The following is a 21,633-nucleotide window of genomic DNA, read 5'->3' as shown; positions in this document are numbered from 1 at the left end:
TCTGAAAATCAGCACAGTACCCGTCTGTACCGCCTCGGGATACGTGCCAGGAGTTGTACTTGCACAAACAGCCGGCTGTCCACTCTTGTACCTGCCTGAATCAGAGTAAACAGTCTGTCCAGCACCTGTTTGCACCACCTGCAGCAGCCTGCAGCAACTGTACTTGCTGTACCTGGCTGTTCGTACACTGTACGGCAGCCGTACAGTGTTGTACTGGCTGTTGTACCTGCTGGTACAGTCTGTCCAGACCCTGTGCGCAGAGAATCCAGCAGAGAGAAGAAGACCCGCCGCCTGTACCTGAGAGAGAAAGAGAGTGCTTACACAGATCTGGCCGTACAGTGCTGTACGGCTGATCTACACTCAGAAAATCAGCAGCAGCACACAGGAAAACAGCCACCTTCCTCCTCTTGAGCTTTTCCACGCTAGAATACATACGCATGAAGGAACTCCCACTTTTGCTACACGATTCCCCAAAAAGGGAAGAGAGAGAGAGAGAAGAGAGAGAAAACTCCTCCCCAATTTAATCCCTAGGGCCCCAAACTTTAATAAGTTCCTAGGGCCACTAAGGCCTAGGGGCAAACTCCAATAAACATTAAAACTTAATGTTTCTAGTTCCCCCCTTCACACCTAGGGATGTCCACACATCTTAAACTCTGTCCGGGCACCCCCCATGTGAATCATAAAATATTCTGACTCCGCAACCACCATGCCCACACTTGTCCTGCTCCATTTTCACAGGGCCATGACACCCACAAACAGGCTGACAGCTCTAGTAGCTGGCCGACCTGCATCCCAATATATATATATATATATATATATATGCATATAGAGGCCAGAGGTCAACCCTCTGGGGCTGACCAAGGGCTTGCATCATGTACTAGCATTTATGCAACCTTTTTGTACGATATTAAAATACAGAAAACCTTGACTCTCTTCTTCTTCTCTCTCCTCTATCTTAAGCATGCGTTAATCAACATCTTGTTCTTAATCAAGCTTAGGGCTGTGGGTCAGTATAGCAAGGCTTTCGCACATGCAACATCAAGGGTCAGCCAAGTGAAGAATCACTGAGGCATGGTCAGAGAAGGCGGTGCTCACCATGCCGCCTCTGTTGCATCCCCACTCGTCTTCATAAAACTGATCCAAGCGGGACAAGGTAGGGCTGTCAACAGCCAACAGTCAGATCAGGAGAAGGCGAGGCTGTGGGGCATCTGGCCAAACTCCAGGATGTGCCAGGTGTCCTGGCCTCCGAAGTGGAAAGTAAGCTCCTCCCAGGTGGAGCACTCGGGCCTTGAATGGTAGGATCTGGGCTGCCACAGTGGTGGTCCTGTGGGTCCTCAAGCGTGTTGAAGTCTCCTCCCATACACCAAGCATCTACTGGAGGTAGACCCTAGTGCACAAGGTGGTGTGGTCCATTGCTTCATTAGGAGTGTAGATGATGTTTAGGAGGCCAAGTCTGGTCTCCCCAACCTGGAGAACTAGGCTCTAGCCACTATGCACGTCCTGGGACAATCGTGCCTGTCCCATTGAAATGCATAGTACCTGGTTCTCAAGGAGCTCAACAGCAGGGGACCAGTAGGTGTGGCTCCTGCCAGGGAGAATCTTCCCACAATGACGAGTACGGCCAGCGGTGAGGTGATGCCTTATTGGCGTAATGGGCATAGCCAAATACAGGAAATTTAGGGCTTAACATTTTTATGTTTTCCCTGGTGCTTCTACTTGTTTATGGTCAACGATCCTTCATAAAAAAATTATTGACACTCTAGGAACCATGGATCTTAGGTACTCTCCTTTGTACCTCCATGCTGATTTTTTTTTGGTATGCGGAGGTACTCTCTATTAGTGCACACTGCATAAGTGTTTTTCCCCTGCATACACATATTTATCTGTGATAAGGTGAACATATCTGTGCGTGTTGTGCATATTTGTGCGTTGTGAACACTTGTGTTTGCAGGCTGTACACTATGTGAGGAGTTCATTCGATTTTTGAGTGCAAGTGTTCTCTTTCTTTCTTTGTTGTGCAAGCTTGAGTACTAGTCTGCTTGAAGAAATTCACATAGTGATTGTTGAGAAGACTAATTGCTTCATAGGTTGATTATTGGTGTATAGAGTAGTGGAGATGCAGGAAATCTTTGACCAGCAACAAGAAGAAGAAGCCGCTGAATTAGAAGGAAGCTCTGTTTCAAATCTTGTAACTGCAAAAGGCAAGAGGTATGAATGTAGAGTCAAGACACCCTTTATTAATCAATCCAAAAATTGCTGAAGTGTTTCAATTACCCCAAAGGGCACATTCTGGTGAGAGTTATATTTTCTAGCAGCACTGTGTACCCTCAGGACATCCACACCAATAGGGAAAGCAATGGTGCCTCCAAGGCCATTTGAGGATCAAGGTAAAGAAAAGAAAGGAAGATGTTACAAGGATAGATGTTATGAAGAGATTGCGAGGGCTGTTGAGAAGCGTTTCGACTTACTGCTTTCCAATGTAAGAAATTCTATACACAGCTTGGTGTCGTCCTTTTTGAATCCTTTCTTCTTCTAGCCTCTTTCAGCACTTAGAAGGCTTCATTTTAATTTATCTGCAGCTTGTGGAAGGAGATCTAAAGTCCTCGTTGGAGGAAGCCAATGCAGTAAGTAATCAAGGACACAAGCTAATGGGTTTTCCTTGTATTGTTTGCAATTTTTACTTCTTTTTTGCGTGTGGAGTTTGACAGGAGTTTGCATGCTTAATGCTTTTTTTGAAACAGATAGCTGGAGAATTACCAGAAATTTATGACTTTGTAGCTCCATGCTTTCCTCCGAGGTAGTTTAAGATCATTTTAGGGCAATTTATATAGGTAACCTGACCGTGTCTTAAAATCCTTAACAAAGTACATGAGTGCATTTCTTATGATAAATCCAAAGTGGATGTCTGAGTTTGGCTTGGCCATGTAAGAAAAGCTCACGGGTACACAGGAGGGATGGTGGTTATATTTTTGTGACACATAAAGATCTGTGTGTGCACCTGTATGTGTCTAAATCCAGGATAATGTTTCCAATCTTCCAGATATGCAATATTTGTACTCATGGTGCAGCTGTACACCGAACGATTTGTACAAATGCTTAGAAAGCTTGGAGATAGAGCCAATGATCTTACTAATCTAGAGATATTGAAGGTACGTTTTGTTTTGTCCCTGACTTGTATTTTTCTTGTCTTAGTTGAATGAAGCACATACTCTAGGTTATGCATATTGGAGTAAAGCTTTATGAGTAGACTCTCATGGAATAAAGGTCGTACTTTGGTTTCTGTTAAGGTTGGGGAATACCCTGAACTTCCATTAATGTGTGTGTGTGTGTGTGTGTGTGCTCTTTAGTTCTAGCCTTCATCATGGCTGAGTCTTCCCTTCATCTTCAGAAGTGATAGAAACTTAGCGTGATGGTTTGTCTAAGAGTTGTCTACTACAGTCACATATTCTTTATGCATGAACATGCGCACCTCTCCACTTGGGTGGCATGTGGACAAATTTATACTGTAAAGTGCAAGTTATGGATTAGATTTTGTGAGCCCTCTTATGGAGTTGATGATTTGAAACTTCTGGAGTGTCTAGACATTCATGGAACCTAGATTGCACTTTAGTTTTTGATAAGGTTGGGATTAAGCTGAGCTTTCCACTGGTTTGAAGACTGTCAAGTCGTGGCCAGCTGGTTTATATGAATTCTTTTTCTATTTATACACGCACCCACCCTTCTGAGAGCAGGGGAGGCCCCTGTTAAAAGTTGGGTGCATGTGGTTGTCACTGTGAACCACTACATAGGAACAGGGTCTAGGAGGAGTGCATAGGATCAAGCTCTGCATTAGGTTTCATTTGATGTATAGCATGTTTGTAGTGTGAAAGGGCTTCGAAATCAGAGCAAAAGAATAGGGCATAGGAGTACCTCTTACATGTGGCTTAAAAACCTTAGTATTAAGGTTAAAAACCTTAGTATTAAGGTTTTGAGGGCCAAACATTAAAAGCGATCCTCAGCCTGATTCTGATAAAAGGTGTCGCCACTTTCAAAGTGCAGCACCAACTTTTACGAAGCTGCAAAAGAGGCCGCCTTTGCATACATGCGTGCGCCTTGTCATCAGAAGGCTTGCTGGCTGCTGTGCGCGCAGATGGTGGCGACCCACGACTTCTCATGTTTGCAGAGCATCAGCATGGGCAGCCTCGCATAGCCCTCACAGTTTTCCCCTTTTGTGGTCAACTTGCTTGTCCTATGTGTCTCTTCAGGACGTCTATATAAGCTGAAGCCTTTTTCAACATTTGATTCATCCTCTGGTCCCCTTTGATGAAACCCTGATTTTCAGCCTCTTCATAGCCTGTGTAGCTGCATTAGGCTGCTGCCTTGAAGAAGAGTCTGTTAAAGCATACCCAAGGAGAAACCAACTCCACACATGCTTTAAAGAACTTCTTAATGGCCTGCTGATTTTCTGCAGTCTATTGTACAGCATAATGTATTAAGTAAGGTGTATTTGCTTTGGTGCTTGTCATACACTTGTAATTGGGTATTTAATACTTTCTGTATTGGCTATTCATAATCCAGAATTAGTTACAGCAGTTTATCTTACATTAAATGAGTTCCTATAGAATCCATGTTGCTCCACTTTCCGGGCACTTGTGTTTGCACACATTGTTGTGTGAAATCCTATGTGTAAATTCTGGTTATTAAACCCTGCACATTAAACACACTTCTACACTGTGTTTTACTCTAGAAGAGGGTTAGTGCACATAGGCACTCTTCCCCCTTGTTTCTTCGACACCCCTTGCCCCTTGTGACTCTGAGGGCACAACCATATTGCCTATGCGGCGGCGTTCAGCTGGTTTAGATGAATTTTTTATATCCAAAGCCGTGCGATATGGCTACTGTGTGCGAGTGTGTGTGTGTATGTGGGTGTGTGACCTCTGTGTTTCCTCTTTAGTGCAAACCCTCATCATCATTGAGTCTGCCCTTCACCTCTGGAGAAGTGATATGTATTAAGAGGATACAATGTGCAGTGTATACAAGAGAACACTTACAAAGCGTGAGCTGTGAGCCCTCCCCTCGACCTGCGCCCTCCCCCCCCCCCCCCCTCGCCATCGCCCCCTCCTCTATGCCTTTGCACCCCCCCCCCCCCCCCGCGGGCCGCCATCGCCCTTTCCTCCCCCCTGCCCGCCATCGCTGTCTCCTCCCCCTGCTTGCCATCCCCCCCCCCCCCCCCCCCCGCCCCCCCTGTCAGCCGTCGCCCTTCTCCTCCCCTCCGCCAGCGTGCTGCCCCTTATGCTGGCAGCGCACGCTCTTCTCTCTCGCTTGCTCACTGCTCCCCTCCCTTTCCTCTCGCTTGCACCCCCGTCCCCCCCTGCTTCCTACCCTTGGCCCTCCCGGTCCCCTTCCTGTCTGCCTCTCCCTTGTTTTTCTCTGGTTCTTTTTGTTTTTCCTCCTTGCTTCTCGCCCCCTCTTGCCCTTCTCTTCCGTGTAGGTTTTCAGTTCTCAGGCAGCGTAAGTTTCGGCCTCTTCTGGCCTTCAACCCCCAAGAGGACTCCATGGCAGTCGCTCCATCATTCCCAACCGAGGCCACCATCCCTTGCCTCTCTTTTCAGAAGCGGACCTCTAGCTCCTCGCTTCGATAGTCGCATCCTTAGAGGCCTCCACTTTGGTATGCAAGATTGTTGGTAGCTGCCTGGCACGCGGATAGCTTAGGGAACTTTTACAGGCTAGCCTCCTTGGTGCGCGTGGAAAGATTACTGATATTCATCGTTTGGGGCGTGGCTAGTATTAGGTTGAGTTTGACTCACCAATGACGTTGGATAGAGTCATGTAGCTGAGCCTCGTCGCACTGTGTATGGCCTTGCGAGGTGGCAGCATGGCTTCGACCCAGCATCCGACCCTCTAGCTAGTGTTTCAGGCTTTCCCGTGACAATCTGCTTCCCATGCCTTATGAAGGAATACCTTCCTCTTCTCTCGGTGATAGGTGGTGCTATTGGGAGAGTGATAGAATCCCCCTCCACCGCCGCTTCAGTTCTTGCTCGGGTGGCCGGTATTCCATTCGTTGTATCTGCTTCTCTGGAGACAGTGCCGCATGCCATGTCTCTTCCTTGCAGGGAGTCCCTACTCTGCAGAGAGTAGAGTAATTTAGCCTCCTAGGCCAATGCTTCATATGCAGGCATGGGGCATCTCGCTAGAGCTTGTCCTTGTTTTGTCATCAGTCCAAGAGACCGCCCCCCCGTGCCCCCCCCCCCCCCCCCCCCCCCCCCCCCCGGCGGTCCCTGTTCAGATCCTCTTCAAGGGGGTGTGAGGAAATTTGGTCCTCAGGCAGCAGAGCACTAGGATCCAACCACGGCTGACAATGATGCCAGAGAGTGGCAGACCGTTGGTCCGAGATGGAGCTGCCAGTCGACCTACCGAGCTGAGTGGCGCTGCCGAGCACGCCAGGCTGGCAAAGCACATGAGGATATGGTTTCATCTGAGAATCGTTTCAAGCATTTATCTCAACAACCACCCGACGACAATGACCCCCCCCTCCCCAAAAAAAAAGCTATGAATGAACCCACCTCCGGCCCCTCTGGTTTGGAGGCCATTACCTTGCCAAGATTCCTCTCCAAGTTCCTAGATTCGAGTGAGGCCCTGTGGCCCTACTGAGCCTCAGGCAAACCCTTCCTCTCTAGAGGATTCCTCCCTTCCACTTCCTGCTCCCTCCACACAACTTCCTTGTCCACCCCCCCCCTCCCCGGCTCCTCCCCCCTCCCCTCCCTCCTCCCCAGCCTTCATCTCCGGCTCTTCCTGCAGCAGCTCCCCCTGGCCCGTCTCCTTCGGAGCTTGCTCTCCTCCCTCCCTCCGCCTCTCTTGAGCATTCCCGCCACCCTCCGGCTCCACCAGACCTGAAGCTGATGATTTCAATCCGCCGCTTGCTTCATCACTTTCTCGGAGTTGGTTGAGATGACCATTGCCCCCTCCCCGGTGAGGGATCTCTCGCTAGAGTCGCTAGGTGGCCTCCCTAGGGTTCTGGGACAGCCAGTGGATTACAGTTTCTTCTGATGTCTCCATGTCGAAGGAATTGATATTTTTGAGGAGACTGTGGCTCCCATTTGAAATTGTGTGGTGTTTCATCACTCCAGGCTCTCCATGCTATAGTGGTGCAATGATCTTCTCCTTCCCCTTGAGTGGAGCCCCGGGGACGGAATGGGAGACGTAGTGGGTATCTGCCGCCATCTAGGGGTAGGCAGTCAAGCTCTCTCAGCATCTACATGATCTGCACATCACCATGTGCTTACCCATCTTTGGCCCTTGGCTCGGATGGAGCTAGGAGACTCTGGCTACAGAGATTAGGACGGGGGAGTGGTGTCCTCCAGCTTGGAGGTGTTGCTCTTTGTGTTCCTTCATATCCAGTAGCAATACCCCTTCCCCCCTCCTACAAATACCTATATTACGGTAGGTGGAGCCCAGATTATGCTTATGCTTGAGCTCGGACAGAGTGGCGACACATGAAGGACACGATCCATGTGCATCTAGTGCGTCTTCATCCTAGGACTAACTATGACTACTCCCCATCAAAACCCTCGTCGAAGACTCTTCGAGTGGAGGGTAGTTCCGATGGTTTCGCTTACCATAGGGATTAGATATGCGGATTGCCTCATGGAACATCCAGGGTTTGTGGGGGCTTAGTGCTGCTAGAGGCGTGGCATCCTTAGAGGAGAGCTTCATAGAGGAGCAGTTGGGGGACCCATTGATATTCTCTTCCTCCAAGAGAACCATCTTTAGAGGGGCATACCCGCCGCTCGGGAAGATTCTACCAAGCAGGAGTCACACTTTCTGGTCTGAGTTCGTATTTTTGTCAGGGAGCAGCTGTTGCCGTGGCAATAGTTGACTTAGGCATCATTGACACCGATCGTGCTTAGTGGGTGACCATTAGGATTGGTGAGGATTGTGTGGGCTTTCTAAATGTATATGCTTTGAACACCATTGCTGCAGGCAGAGACACCTTCTAGAGTACAGTTCGCGAGTCACTTCCACAAGCTAACTTTTGATGTATGGGTGGGGACTTGAACATGATAGAGTAAGCAAAGGATAGAGGCATGGTCATAGTTTCTGGCTAAGAGTACTCTGCTTGGGAGGAGCTGATCTTGGCTCTTAGGGGATAGGACCCTTGGCTCGGGAGTCTATGCTTCTCGAGGTCTGACAGGACGAGCACCGGCCCCAATCTTTCCAAACTTTATAGATTCTATGTGGATGAGTGGGCTTGCGGTCGTGGGGGCATGATTGGTATTTTGACAGGTACTACTTTCTCCAAGCATGCTCCGGTTATTTTGTCCCTAGAGGATTCTTGGAAGCAGGACAAACACTTGAGCACTCGGACCCCGGAGAGCCTCATACAAGACTCCAAGATATGCAACATGATAGAGCTGATATGGGAGGGGCTGGATTTTCTCTCAGGATTTGCCGTAGGCACCTTGGATGCAAGCCTTGGTGAGATTAGCAGTTTACTATAGGAGGGAGTACAGAGCAAATTGGCTAGATTCCATGAGTAGGAGAGGAGCATTCGCCGAGGCCTTGATTCTCGTTAGCAACTTCAAGAGTGCTCCCCAAATAGCTCGTGGATTGAGGATCGGTTGGTTGCCGCCCATACAGAGCTCAGATCGGAGAGTGGAGTACAGATACCATGCTAGAGCTTCCTTCTGGACCCAGGTCGTCGAGGCCGGAGATAGAGTAACCACACGTGGAGAGACAGTATCCGCAGGTTGTGAGGCCAAGATGGATCTATCGTTTCTAACCCTCCCCATGTGAGAGCCATAGCCACATATTTTTTCAGATCCCTTCTTGAGTGACCCCTTATCCTCATAGGTGGTGGATGCGCGAGACCAGGTTTGGCGGCACACGAGAGAGGTGGATTCCCCTGGTCCCTGGACTTTCCTATTGACTCCCTTCACAGCTGAGGAGCTGGCGGAGGCCTTGACAGCTCTTCCTAGGGGAAAATGCTTGGGAGCGGACGGGCTTCCAGTCTCCTTTTTTCTTCGGCATTGGGATCTCATGGAAGACGGCCTTAGACCAGCCTTCAACGAGATTATGACCACGAGTGCCATGCCAAAGAGGCTTTCAGAGAGTCTAATAAACTTGATTCCTAAGGAGGGTGGTGATAGATTGGAGATTCGACAGTGGAGACCCATCACCCTCCTCGGGACCACCTACAAGATTTTGTCCAAGGCCATCAGCCGGAGACTTTAGCCCTTCCTCCCTGACTTGATTCATGATACGTAGATAGGTTTTGTTCAAGATCGAAGCATTCTAGAGAACATCTTGACTTTCTGGGGGGCAACAGCTTTGGCCAGGATGCGGCAGCAGGATCTCATAGTGCTCCTTCTGGATTTTGAGAAAGCCTACGATAGAGTTGATTGGATGGGAGGCCTTCTTGGGTCAAGGCATGATCATATAGCCACGCCACAGAGGGGGCTTGGGCATCATCCACCCCGCCATTCAGAGCGGTGCCCTGTTTTTTTCAAGGTGATTCACTTCTTCCAGGTAGCGAGCCATGGAAGGATCTTCTCATGGCTAGGATATCCGCACATACACCGAGTTTGGGGGGCCATTGGCCACAAAGCACTAGATGGATCTTCACGGAGATGCGAGCCCATGGCTTTAGCCCAGCTTTCGAGGACAGATTTGCAGCTAGCCTATTACGAGCTTGGGACCACCTCAGGCCAACCCTCCAACAGTCTGTTCCGGTATAAGGAATGCAACCGAACCTCTCACACTACCCGTGACTTGGTGGAGAGAGGGTTGCACCCCTTCACGCTCCACCACCCTTTGCCTTTTGCCCGGTGCGGAGGCGGACCGTGCATCCGTGGAAGTGGCAATGGAGGATACACCAATGAAAGAGCCGGTGGCCGCTTCATCATGTGTCGATGGTGGTGCTGGTGGTGGTGCCGGTGCGTGTGTTGATGATGCTCCTCTACTTGAATTTGACCCGCCACTCATCTTCCACTAAATGTCATCGGCAATGCTTTGCGGAATCTCCTTGCATGGGGCAACTTGTCCCCCAATCTTTGAAAGGTGCTGGAGAAGCCTTGTTGCACCACTGGTGTATGACTTGCCGCAATATCGGCATGTCCAATGATGGGAATTGGACTTCTTGGTGTCCTTCTCCACATTGAGGCAATGCAAATCAAAAGCCTCATGCTTCTCCCGAGGCATGATGGATAAGAGAAGGGCTAAAGTGTGGAGTAGAGGAGAGAGCGTAGGATGAAGTATGGGAAGAGCTTGGAGGAAGAGAACTTGGAGTAGAGGCTCAAGTGGGATGGAAGGAGCTTGGAGGAGAGGCTTGGAGTAGATGGAGGGTGGTGAGGAGAGGCTTGGAGTAGATGGAGGAGAGGCTTGGTCCTTGAGGCTTTTATAGAAGGACTCAAGAGAGATGAAAGGAAAACAGCCAAAAAAACGGGTAGAAAACGGCTAGAAAAAACGGGCAGAAAACGGCCAGAAAAACGGCTACTTCCAACGGGCAGAAACAGGGAAAACTCGTACCTGATCGTACGGATACGTACGGTACGAATCGTATGTACAACCTGATCCGTACGACGTACGGAACTAAGCAGGCATGTATCCTAGGGAAATTTGAGCACTGAACCTGCTTGGTCCCTTGGAGATTGGCTTGCATTCAGACAGCTCCCTCCACCGGCTTAGGAGAGAGGCCTGACTGAGATCCGGGGCAGAGACAGACTCAGCCTTGACTATAACCAAAAGGGGACGCAGACTTTAAAAGAAACACTTCAAATACAAATAGAGAATAACAGCGGGAAGCCACATAATATAAGTAGACAGCACACTGAGCTAGAACGGCCGCCCCCCGTAGGAACAACTTTATTACATGAAAGCTTTTACAAAGAATCCAAGGTGAGGGTGCTGTCATGCACCGGATTTTCCACAAAGCATAAACGAGACTCTGGCCAAGCTCTCTTCCCAGAGCCAAGACAAAACAGCCCCAAAACTGTCCCAAAATAGCCCTGTAGGTGACCAGCAGAAGCCAGGTACTACACAGCTGCAACCACCAGCTTGAAGGCGGCTAGAAGAGAGAGAGAGAGAGAAATCACCAGTCGCTGCCCTCTCAGCGTGGAGAGCAGCCTGCAGAGAGAGAGAGAGATTCACTGCTTCTGAGTTGTTGGTTTCTGTGTGCAGCCAGTCGAGATGAGTAGAGATATCACTGCTGCAGTCGGCCAGCTTGTAGGCAACCAGTGAAAAAAACAGATGCAACACTGTTGTCAACTAGTTGAAAAGTGGGAGAAGCTGCAGAGGAAACAGGCCGTGTATGGCCTGAATCCCTGTGTGCGCCAGAATCCCATAAGTGAGCAGCCTCTTCATGCTTTTCAACGATTCAGCCATGCACTTTTTAGATGAAGTCGGCCAGCCTAAATTGTGAGGATTATTTTGTTAATCCCTCATATTGTTTACTAATTACTACTTAAGTACTTAACTTAGAGAACAAGAGACTTTAGGAGAGCACTTGAGAGAAGATTGAATTGAATTGATTAAACTGAGTACAATAGGTCTCTTATATAGGAGATGAAGAGACACATTTGAAGAGGCATGTCCTTTGACGAAAGGACATGACCATAGACGAAAGGATACAACTTTAGGCTAAGGGATGTGTCTATTCGATGTAGAGACACAACCATTCATCAAGGGATACAACTATTCGTCGAAGGGATGTGGCTATTCGATGAAGAGGTACATCCTTTGGCGAAGAGTCGCAACCAGTCGAGGGTAGGGATTCCCTTGGTTGGTTACTCTTTGCATCTGCAACAAGAATCAGCAATGAAGAGAGAATCTGATACATACATACGTCACAATCGTGACATAAATACATGAGATGGGCTTTTCTTTTTTTGCCAAAAGTGGCCTTTGCTTGCTAAAAACTTTCAACTTTTGCTTTTCTCAACTTCTTGCCCAAGTTTGTACGCCAAATTTGGCCCTCAGCCTTAGGCGCCTTCTTTTGTCCATGGATCCATGTCCAAACAATAAAATGTCCGGCCAAACTTTGAACACATTGACTCATAAACATTATAAATCACATAAATGATTAAAATCCCATGATACTCATGCTTTGTGACCATCTTTCAGGCCTATCCATGCCAGTGAATCCTTCAGTTTAACCCTTTCTTCTGTGGAAAATCCATGTTCTCACCTTGGTTGTGTTATGTGTGTGGGCTTGTCCCGAAACACTGATCAAAGCTAATGAAGGGACCAAATAGTCACATCCCCTCCTCCTTGTAAGCAGTTGTCCATAACTGTATAAGGCCGATACCACGACCGTACTCTAGTGTAGCAGATCCATTTCCAATCACAGTCATAGAAATAATATGTCCACCAGAAGGTTCTGTAGCCAACAGGCACCTTTCATACCTGGAAATGTCCAGGTTGGTGACATTGACATTGACTCTGCCATTCCTCCGGAGTGGTTGACCTTGATCCCTGATCCTATTTCCCCCCAGTGGCTAGGAGTGTTTACCAGGCATGATATTCTCTTGGCAGGTTATGGTGCGGATGAGAGCTCCGCATTGCTCACTTTTTCAATTGGACCTCATGGCAAATTAGTGAGATTAGAGCCCCCCTTGGAGGACTTTAGGGGATGCACATTATAGAGGGTGAGGGTGATCGGATTCCATGCACATGAGTGGCACATAGACCCACCTATGGCCAAGGTGGCCAAGGAGAGACTTTGGCTTTTATGGATTTGGGAGAGCTAGCTCTTCATGCGCCTCCAGTGGGACGTGAGGGAGTGGACTTGGTATGATCTTGCAGAGAAGGAGACTATGGGCACCTCGTTCTTTGCATACACTGCATGGCTAGGCAATAGGATCTAGATGCCCGAGGTCGAGGGCACTCCAGCAGTAGCAGGACACTAGCAGTCTCAGGCGCTTTCATCCAATGTGCTTTGTCTTTTCACATTGTGCGCATCCCACGATGGAAAAAGGCCATGAGGGCAATAACCGCATTGGATGTGAGGGAGGGATCCTTCTATGAGACCTTGCACACTAAAGAGCTCAAATGAGAGCAACAACCAGTGGAGGTGGAGATGGAGCCATTAAAAGCCACTTGGATCAAGTATGATTGCACATTGTTATGTGATGGGTGGTCAGATATACACAAGGGCATAGTCACAGGGAATGGGCATTTTAGTCTTGGGAATGCTGGGGATGGTAGCATCTTCCCGTTCCCATTCCCGTCCCATGTCACTCTATAGTCACAGGGAATGGCCATTCTCAATCTTTTCCGTCCCCGTTCCCCGTCCCCATTTCGCGTCCCATGTGACTATGCACAAGAGGAATGTGTACAATGCTCTTGCAAGGGCCTTATGTTTTTGCGTGCCATTGATGCATTTGTGCCTAGGACAGTGGTGACAAGAGAGTTTATATGGTCACACCTCCGAGAGGCTATCATGGAGATAGGCCCACAAAACATAGTGTAGGTGGTCACTGACAAGGGTAGCAACGTTGTCTCTATGGGACGGATGCTAGAGGATGAGTTTCCACAGATTGTATGGACTCCATGTGTATCCCATAGCCTAGACTAGCTCATTGAAGATCTTGCAAAGATTAGGTGGATTGTTGACATCTATGACACTGCGCGTAGCTTGGTGAAGTTTGTTACCAAGAGGCCCAAGGTCTTGGCAATGTATCATGTCAATAGTGACCTTGAGATTCTGAAGCCCTCAGAAACTAGGTTTGCATATATGTTCATTGTGGTTGATAGGGTAGTCAGAGTTCGACAGGAACTCATGCGCATAGTGGTCTACCAAGAGTGGATGAGCTGTGAGGAGCATGAACACCCGAAGACAGTTGCTTTTGCATGCAAAGTGATGCAAGAAGGTTGGTGGAAGGAGGCAGAGGCTTTGTTGAGCGCTCTTCAACCAATCTACAGTGTTCTTTGCATCAATGACATGGAAGGCAGCGCTCTTGGACTCTTGTCTGGGTTCATGGATTGGATTGGAGAGACTCTTAACCGATGCACTCTCTTGACAAATGAGAGGTACTCAACATGCCAAGTTTGAACTTCCAACTAGTTGTCTTCTTGTTGTAACTTGTATCATAGGCTTTAGCTAAGAGCTTTGATGGCTAATTTTCAGGGTTGAGGACATTCGACGGGTTTGGAATGACCGGTAGGATTGGTTCCATAGACCAATCCACGCGGCTTATGAGAGTCGTAGATTGCATGATACAGAGCTCTCTCTTGGCATTTATGAGAAAGAGCTCTTGGCTGTAATTCATGCACTTACTATATGGAAACATTACCTTCTTGGGGCTGAATTAACTGTGAAAACAGATCACCAAAGTTTGAGGTATTTTCTTGCCCAAACTAAATTGTTAGAGAAGTATATGAGGATGGCCAATTTCCTCTCTATGTTTCATTTTCAAATCTTTCACGCCCTAGGAAAGAAGAATGTAGTGGCAGATGCATTGTCACGAAAGCTGTATGTAGCAGCTATCTCGGTTGTCTCTCATGGGGACTTGTCTTCCTATGTGATTTGTAGCATATGGATACTGATTTTGCCACTATTTGGGCTGATTCGATGGCTGGTCATGCACATGCCTCTTATGTAATCAAAGAGGGTTATCTCATGAAAGATAATTATTGCCTAAGTGTGGTGTCTGACATGAGACAAAAAGTTTTGGATGAGTGCCATGCTCCTCCATATACTGGTCATAGAGGCATAATGCCTACTACGCACATGATTGAGTGGTATTTCTTTTGGCTAGATATGCGGAAGGACATAGAGGCACATGTATATGTATGTAGGATCTGTTAAAAGGTAAAATTTGATAGGCAAAAGGAACCAGGTTTGCTTCAACCATTGCCTATTTCCACGCAGCCATGGGAAAGTATTACAATGGATTTCATTATGGACTTGCCACGGACCCAACAGGGTAATGATGCAATTTGCACAATTGTGGATAGGCTTAGCAAGCAAGGTCACTTCTTGCTGGTCAAAAAGACCATCAAAGCTGAGTATATGGTTAAAATATATCTTGCACAAGTGTTCAAGCATCATGGAATACCGAAGTCCATTGTGGGGGATAGAGATCCCAGGACTACAAGTCTCTTTTGGTGGGTCCTATTTGAAAACATGTGCTCCAAACTAGACTTCTCATTAGCTTATCACCCTCAAACGGATGGGCAAAGTGAGACTGCAAATTCAGCCGTATTGGATCTCTTGAAATGTTATGTGGCGGATCAAAAGTCTTCTTAGGAGAAGTACATACCGTTTGTCGAATTTACATACAACAACACAGTGCATGCATCTACGAGAAAGGCCTTGTTTGAGATTGTTTAGTAAGGTGGTTTTGCCACCCATCCTTCACACAAAGGATGAGATATTTGTAGCTGATGAGTATGTAAGAGACTTGGATATTGCTTTTGCTCAGGTGCGGACAGTCATCGCGAGGTCACAAGACAAGGCCACTCATGTGATACTATGGACTCGGCTTTCTGTTGGGACTTGTTCCTCTGTATACATGTCCGAAAATGCCTTGTGGATTGGTGTTCCATTGGGTCTGGTACCTTGTGTACTTGCCTGGACCACGTCTATTTTGTTATAGTGTCATGAACGGGGATTGTCCATACCAATGTTGCATTGCATACCATCTTTATGTGCTTGCTTGCAATTGAAATTCCATGCTATTTTCATGCTTGCTTGACCAATGTGTAGTTCTGGGTAAGGGGATGCCCGCCTGTGAACCGTGTGTGTGAAACTATTTGTTGACATGGTTATGTGGCATGTGATAGGTGGTAAGTATTGGTCATAAAGTTAGCCTTAGGAGTTAACACTAATTTATAAGTGAGTGTGTACACACTTCATTAAGTTTTGGGCGGCCAAAACTCACTTATAAATTATGACTAGCCCAGTGTTCACACACACTGATGTCCCGAGATGGACAAAACGCAATGTCCATCGCTCAGACTTTATCCCCTTTATACAAAGGGAGTAACCAGCCATGTGTCCTTTCTAGCTTGCTCCACAAAGCATATGCTTGCCACCTAGAGTGGACAACTCACCACCTCACTCTTCTCTCTCTCACACTAGAAGAAGGCACCTCCTTCATGAGGGCTTTTGGGCTGTATTTTTTGCACTTTCTCCTCCCAACTCCATATCCAAGCTTACTAAGGTGTTTCCCAAGCTTCCAAGAGTGTTTCTAGGTACTAATCACTCTCCTACACACTCCCAATGACTGAAATTCAGCAAAACAGCTCTCTTTCTTGCTGTAATTTCTGGTCTTTTGCTGAAAACCCTAATTTCAGCCTTCCTTTCTCAAGTTGAATCATAGGGGAAGCTTTCCTAGGGTTCCCTTCATCCTCTTGAAGACTTTTGTTACGAAGAATTGCGACAAATCAAAGATTTCAACACTCCAACACTTCCATCGCGAAGACTTCCGCTATCATCGACTCTACTTGCAATTGGTAAGCTTTTATGCTTAAATATGGAAGCAAGTAGCAGGAGGGAAGAACCGGATTACAAGATCACATACCCTGTGTAGTGTTCTCTTGTCCTACGTGCTCTCTTGCAGATTGTTGCTACCATGTGTTGGTGGATCAATAGAGAGCAGATGGTAGGGAACATGGGCACCTGAGAGGGTAGTGTGAGTTGCAAGTCTACACCAACAACCACTTATTTGCAATATTGTATTCATATGCATTGGTATTGAAATCTGGTTAGAAATGCCCATGACACTATGTACTTGATTCTCCCAAGATCAATATACTTTATTTGAGGGAGGGGCCAGCCGTTCCGGCTCATTGTGTGTCTTGTCAATTCAACAAATTACTTCTTGTATTGAGCATGTGTCCATCAAATCTTAGTGTATTTAAGTTTATTGATTAGCATTGTGTTCAACCAAGTTACAACAAGCGCTATTACCTCCCCAGGCTCCAAGAGGGAAAGTATTCCCCATATAAAGGTCCCTCCTCTTCCGCACTCAATCATCTCTCACATTTGCAATTGAGTACCTGCAAGCAAGCATCTGACATCAAGTATCACCTTAGAAGTCGCCCAACCAGCAACGAGAAGTCTTGCAACAGCCCACTACCCCATGTGGTACTCGGATGTGTGTGTGGTTAGTATGGTGGGGGTGTGTATAGCCGGGTGAAATTCCCGTGTGCGACTAGGAATGGAATAAGACCTCATGAAATATATATATATATATATACACACACACACATTTGAATTGAGTACCTGCAAGCAAGCATCTGACATCAAACTCACCTTAGAAGTCACCCAACCAGCAGCGAGAAGTCCTGCAGCAGTCCATGCATCACTCGCAGCCTTATATTTTACTCAGGTTCCTGCAGTTCAGTTCTGCGTTAGCCTTCTGGAACTTCATAACTTAAAAGGCAGCCTGCTCGTGCGTAGAAATGGGTGTCCCACCTCCTGTCCAGCCTGGAATTCAGCCCACACTTAGTTCAGCAGAAGTTTAAAGCTTTTTGAGTAGACTTTCAAGGGGTCAATCACACTTTGGTTTTTCGTAAGTTTAGGAAATAATCTAAAATTTCATTTGGTATATAAAGCCTTCTCTTGCAGGTTACCAGCTGGGTGGTGCAATATCAAGAGCAGCTCATAGGCCTAGGAGTAGATCAGTCACTAGCCCAACTCTGTGCTGAAAGTGGGGCTATGGATCCTTTGATGAATGCATATGTTGACCGTATGCAGAATACAATGCAGGTATGGCTGCTTATGGTCAAGATTGAGGACAAGGTATTTTATATTATGATGTGAGACTTAAGACATTGATAAAGGTACCAGAGTGTTTATCTTTGATGTGGCTATGTGTGTTAGGTATGGTATACAAACATATTACAGGCTGATAAAGCACAACCTGTGAAGAAAGCTGAAGATGGGAAGTGTTACACCATGGCAGCAGTTGATTTGTTCCGGATATTGGGTGAGCAAGTGCAAGTTGTGCAGGAGAGTAGCACTGATGTGATGCTGTACCGTATTGCACTTGCTGTAATTCAGGTATTTATAGCCTCGTTTGCATGTGTTTTAGTTTCTGAGGGTCCTGTGTTTGAATCAAATGGATTGTACTCCCAAGAGCTAGTCACTGGTCGGACTCTGAACAAAACATCTCTCTTTCTTTTGCAGGTAATGGTTGATTTTCAGGCAGCTGAAAGGCAACGCTTGGAAGATTCAGTGGATCTTGACCTTGAACTTTTATGTGCCATGGTAAGAAGTCGGATAATCCTTGGAATGCAATAAGGGTGTTCAGTTTTGAGGTGGTTTAATTATGGTCCTCTATTTTGCAGGTGAACAACAATTTGCGCTGCTATGATCTATCAATGGAGCTTAGTAATAGCATAATGCAGGCTTTGACACCATACTATGAGGAGCAGGTCTACCTTACCAATTGTTTTACTTGAATTTTGGCCATGCTTTCAGTTCCTTCCTTAACGGACTGATACCCAACTTATTGAATACCAAGATGAATTAATTGCATCAGTCAAATGAAGGAACGATAATGAAAGTGGTAGGGCACCCAGGCAACCTCCTTGCTGTATCTACATATCAGCTCAGTCTGGGTCTAACCGTGCCAGTCCTCATGGCAATCGAGTTGGGCTGGACTGCAGTCTTGGGGGAGGAACCACTCTTTTCAATGGTTAACAGAGAGAGAACCTCTGGCCAATGGACTGAAGTGGCAATAGTTGGAGCAACACAAAATGTGTTTCAATTATCAAGGGTCCCCGTCCTCCCAATCTGTCCTATAGACTTCCCTCTCTTCCTCTTTTTGTTTGTGGGTCACTTCCTCCCATTCTGTCCTGTACACTTCCCTCTCTTCCTCTTTTTGTTTGTGGGTTTCTCAACAATATTAATCTTAATCCAAGTTGTGGCCAGTTTGTTCATATTAATTCTTCCTATTTAAAGTGGTGCAATTGTGCAACCAGCTACTGTGCACACGTGTGCACGCGCATACTCGCCTTCATCATTGCTGAGTCTGCCCTTCTTCACCTCTGGAGAAGTGATTAAAACTCAGTTCGATGGTTTTACCTACTACAGTGACATGTTTATGCATGAACCTGCTCATACTGTTGGGTGCTGATGACATTATCGGAAATGCCATAGCATGTAGTCTATGCTATGCATGATGGAATTGATGATTTAAAGCTTTGTTAGACTCTGATTGAGTCAATATCGCACTTTGTTTTTTTTAAGTTTGGGAAATAACCTGAATTTTCCATTGGCATATATATATATATATATAAATATATGATCAACCCTTTTAAAGGTTATAGGACTCCTAGTTTTCTACTCATTGCATATGTTTTTGTCTCCTGTGGTCTTTGTAATGGCATAACAATCCGATGGGATGCTTGCAGGTCAATTTTGAGGATACATGTAAGGGTTTTTTAGAAGTTGCTAAGGTTTGTTTTAGAACCATCATCCACTTGGTATATGCAAACAGGATGCTACCCGGAATAAACTGTTGAGTTAAAACTATTGTTTTGAATCAGGAAAGTGTGCAACATATTGTGAAAATGATTTTTGAAGACCCAGGTGTAAAAGAGTTGATTGCCAAGCTTTATCAAAAAGGTAAAGTCTCATCTTGTTTACTTTCTAGATCTCACAACCTATGAGTCCTAGGTCATGCGACTCACTTTTCATTGCATCAGATTGGAATGACAGCCTTGTAACGGAGTATCTGGTGGCAACCTTTGGTGATTACTTTGGTGATGTAAAGATGTAGGTACATCAACCTTGTGGAAGTGGAAGTTTGAAAGTGCTAATCAAGTTTTTTGTGAAGACAGCATGAGGATTGTGGTTGCTTACGAGATGGAGCATCTTGAAAGTCAAGCTAATTGGCTCTGCTTAAGCTCACTAGCCTCTTTGTTTACTTGCAGTTTTCTTGAAGAGAGATCCTTCCGAAGGTTTGTAGAATCGTGCCTTGAAGAAACGATTATTGTTTATGTAGACCATTTGCTTACTCAGGTACGCAAGTAAATCCTATGTCTCTCAAGATTTCAAAACTGGGGTATTGCTGAAGCATGGCAAATAAATGTAATGAACCAGCGGAACTACATCAGAGAGGAAATGCTGAATAGAATGCAGATGGATGAAGAGGTTCTGACAGAATTCTTCAGAGAATACATCAACCCACCAGTGGTAAGGGTTTGTAAAGTCTGACACTACAAGCAAAATCATGAATCACAATGCTATCGCTGAATCCTTCACATAATGAATGCTCTTTTTAAAATACAGAAACTTGAAAAAAGAGTGCAATCATTGGCGGACCTGAGGGAGCTTGCATCGGCAGAGAGTGTAGATGAATTCACACTGGCTTATACGAATCTTTTGCAAAACCATCCTGACTGTCCTGTAGGCCCTCTCTCAAAACCCGGAAATTTTTCTGACTTCTACGCATGTACTTGATTGCATCTTATTTTCTGACCTGCAAAAAGTTGTTTTGGAGATTAGAATTAACAGTTGCAAGACAATGGCTTTGCAGCCTGAAGTTGTTGAGAAACTGCTGGCAATTCGTGAAGGTATTCCAAGGAAAGATGCTCGTGAGGTAATAGGCTTCTCTTGTTGTAACCAGCAGGACAGGCAGTTTGTGTGATACATATAAATATGTTGTTGCTTGAATACATTGTTTTCCTGCTTGTGCAGGTGGTGCAAGAATGCAAGGAAGTGTACAACAAAAGCATTGGCAATGGAAATCTTCCTAAACCAGGCCTGCTTTTCAGCAGGCTAACATGCTTGCCCAAAGCTACACTGCGGAGACGGTAGCAGATTCCTTCTTGAGATCTCAGCGGCCGTTACACTCGTGGCTTTGACAGAAGGGATGAATTTCAGCAATGTAGCATCTAGTCCATAGGCACTTGCAACAAAATTGATTGGCATGGCAAGCCTTCCCACATTTCCTTTGTCATACTTGAGAGGGGTGTGAAGCTGATTCAAGCTGAACCTGCATTGCAAACTGAGGATCCTTTACATGGTTACATCATTGTAAAAAAGAGAACTCTATTATATCTTATTTACTCTATGATGTTATCGTGCAAACATCAAGTGTGGAAACTTCAAGCAAGTTATTATGATAAATAAAAAACACTTTTCCTTTAACCACAAAAGCAAGTATTCATAGAGTTCAAAGTTGGTTTATGTAAATACTTTCAGCTTGGTAAGTGTGGTTATAAGAAGCTGTTTTATTGTGTTACGTTTTATGGAAGCACCGATAAGCTAATGAGAGAACTTTGAGTGAAGCTTGAAGTTTTCACCCCAACCCAACCTCCTCCCCCACCCTCCCTTTTCTCTTCTTCCCAAGCATTTAAAAATTTTATGAAAAGGGATCCAAACTCTAGTAGGGATTCAGCAAAGTCCCTTAAAGATCAGCATATTCGTACATCAGATCAGCTTATTACATGAATAATAGTGTTAGAGGCTATAATAACCCTTGGCTTTTCCACACTATGATCGCTTATGCAAGCACAACAAATGCCAACTCTAAGCTAAGGAATTGATTTAGTAGTAGTTGCAAGCAACTATACTAGCATGGCCCAAGTCTAACGATGAACCCCTCTTATATACACCAATGGGATCGTATATACATGCTTGCGCCACACCATAAACATCCTAAATTACCAGCGCTACACATCATCGGGTACCTAGCCTTTTGG

The 21,633-nt window shown here is 46.1% G+C and overlaps 1 protein-coding gene across 1 annotated transcript in view; it reads left to right on the top strand.

Moving 5' to 3' along the window:
- SEC6 overlaps positions 1 to 21,087 on the top strand; it is a 105,879-nt gene extending 84,792 nt beyond the window's left edge. The window contains exons 9-25 of the mRNA XM_086780234.1: positions 2,107 to 2,208; positions 2,332 to 2,479; positions 2,580 to 2,624; positions 2,742 to 2,797; positions 3,041 to 3,149; positions 17,549 to 17,689; positions 17,804 to 17,983; positions 18,110 to 18,190; positions 18,271 to 18,357; positions 19,339 to 19,383; positions 19,474 to 19,552; positions 19,633 to 19,702; positions 19,861 to 19,948; positions 20,030 to 20,122; positions 20,219 to 20,335; positions 20,466 to 20,528; positions 20,627 to 21,087. Of these exons, the coding sequence (XP_086636360.1) occupies positions 2,107 to 2,208; positions 2,332 to 2,479; positions 2,580 to 2,624; positions 2,742 to 2,797; positions 3,041 to 3,149; positions 17,549 to 17,689; positions 17,804 to 17,983; positions 18,110 to 18,190; positions 18,271 to 18,357; positions 19,339 to 19,383; positions 19,474 to 19,552; positions 19,633 to 19,702; positions 19,861 to 19,948; positions 20,030 to 20,122; positions 20,219 to 20,335; positions 20,466 to 20,528; positions 20,627 to 20,746 (1,624 nt within the window). The 3' untranslated portion in view covers positions 20,747 to 21,087. The remainder of the gene's footprint in view (positions 1 to 2,106; positions 2,209 to 2,331; positions 2,480 to 2,579; positions 2,625 to 2,741; positions 2,798 to 3,040; positions 3,150 to 17,548; positions 17,690 to 17,803; positions 17,984 to 18,109; positions 18,191 to 18,270; positions 18,358 to 19,338; positions 19,384 to 19,473; positions 19,553 to 19,632; positions 19,703 to 19,860; positions 19,949 to 20,029; positions 20,123 to 20,218; positions 20,336 to 20,465; positions 20,529 to 20,626) is intronic.
- Positions 21,088 to 21,633: the final 546 nt, after the last annotated feature.

This window comes from Cibotium barometz, chromosome 41 (genome assembly GCF_041138505.1).
Source record: "Cibotium barometz isolate CiBa-2024 chromosome 41, ASM4113850v1, whole genome shotgun sequence".
In the NCBI taxonomy this organism is placed as follows: domain Eukaryota; kingdom Viridiplantae; phylum Streptophyta; class Polypodiopsida; order Cyatheales; family Cibotiaceae; genus Cibotium; species Cibotium barometz.
The sequence above is the reverse complement of the archived record's forward strand: the minus strand, read 5'-3'. Positions and strand labels throughout refer to the sequence as shown.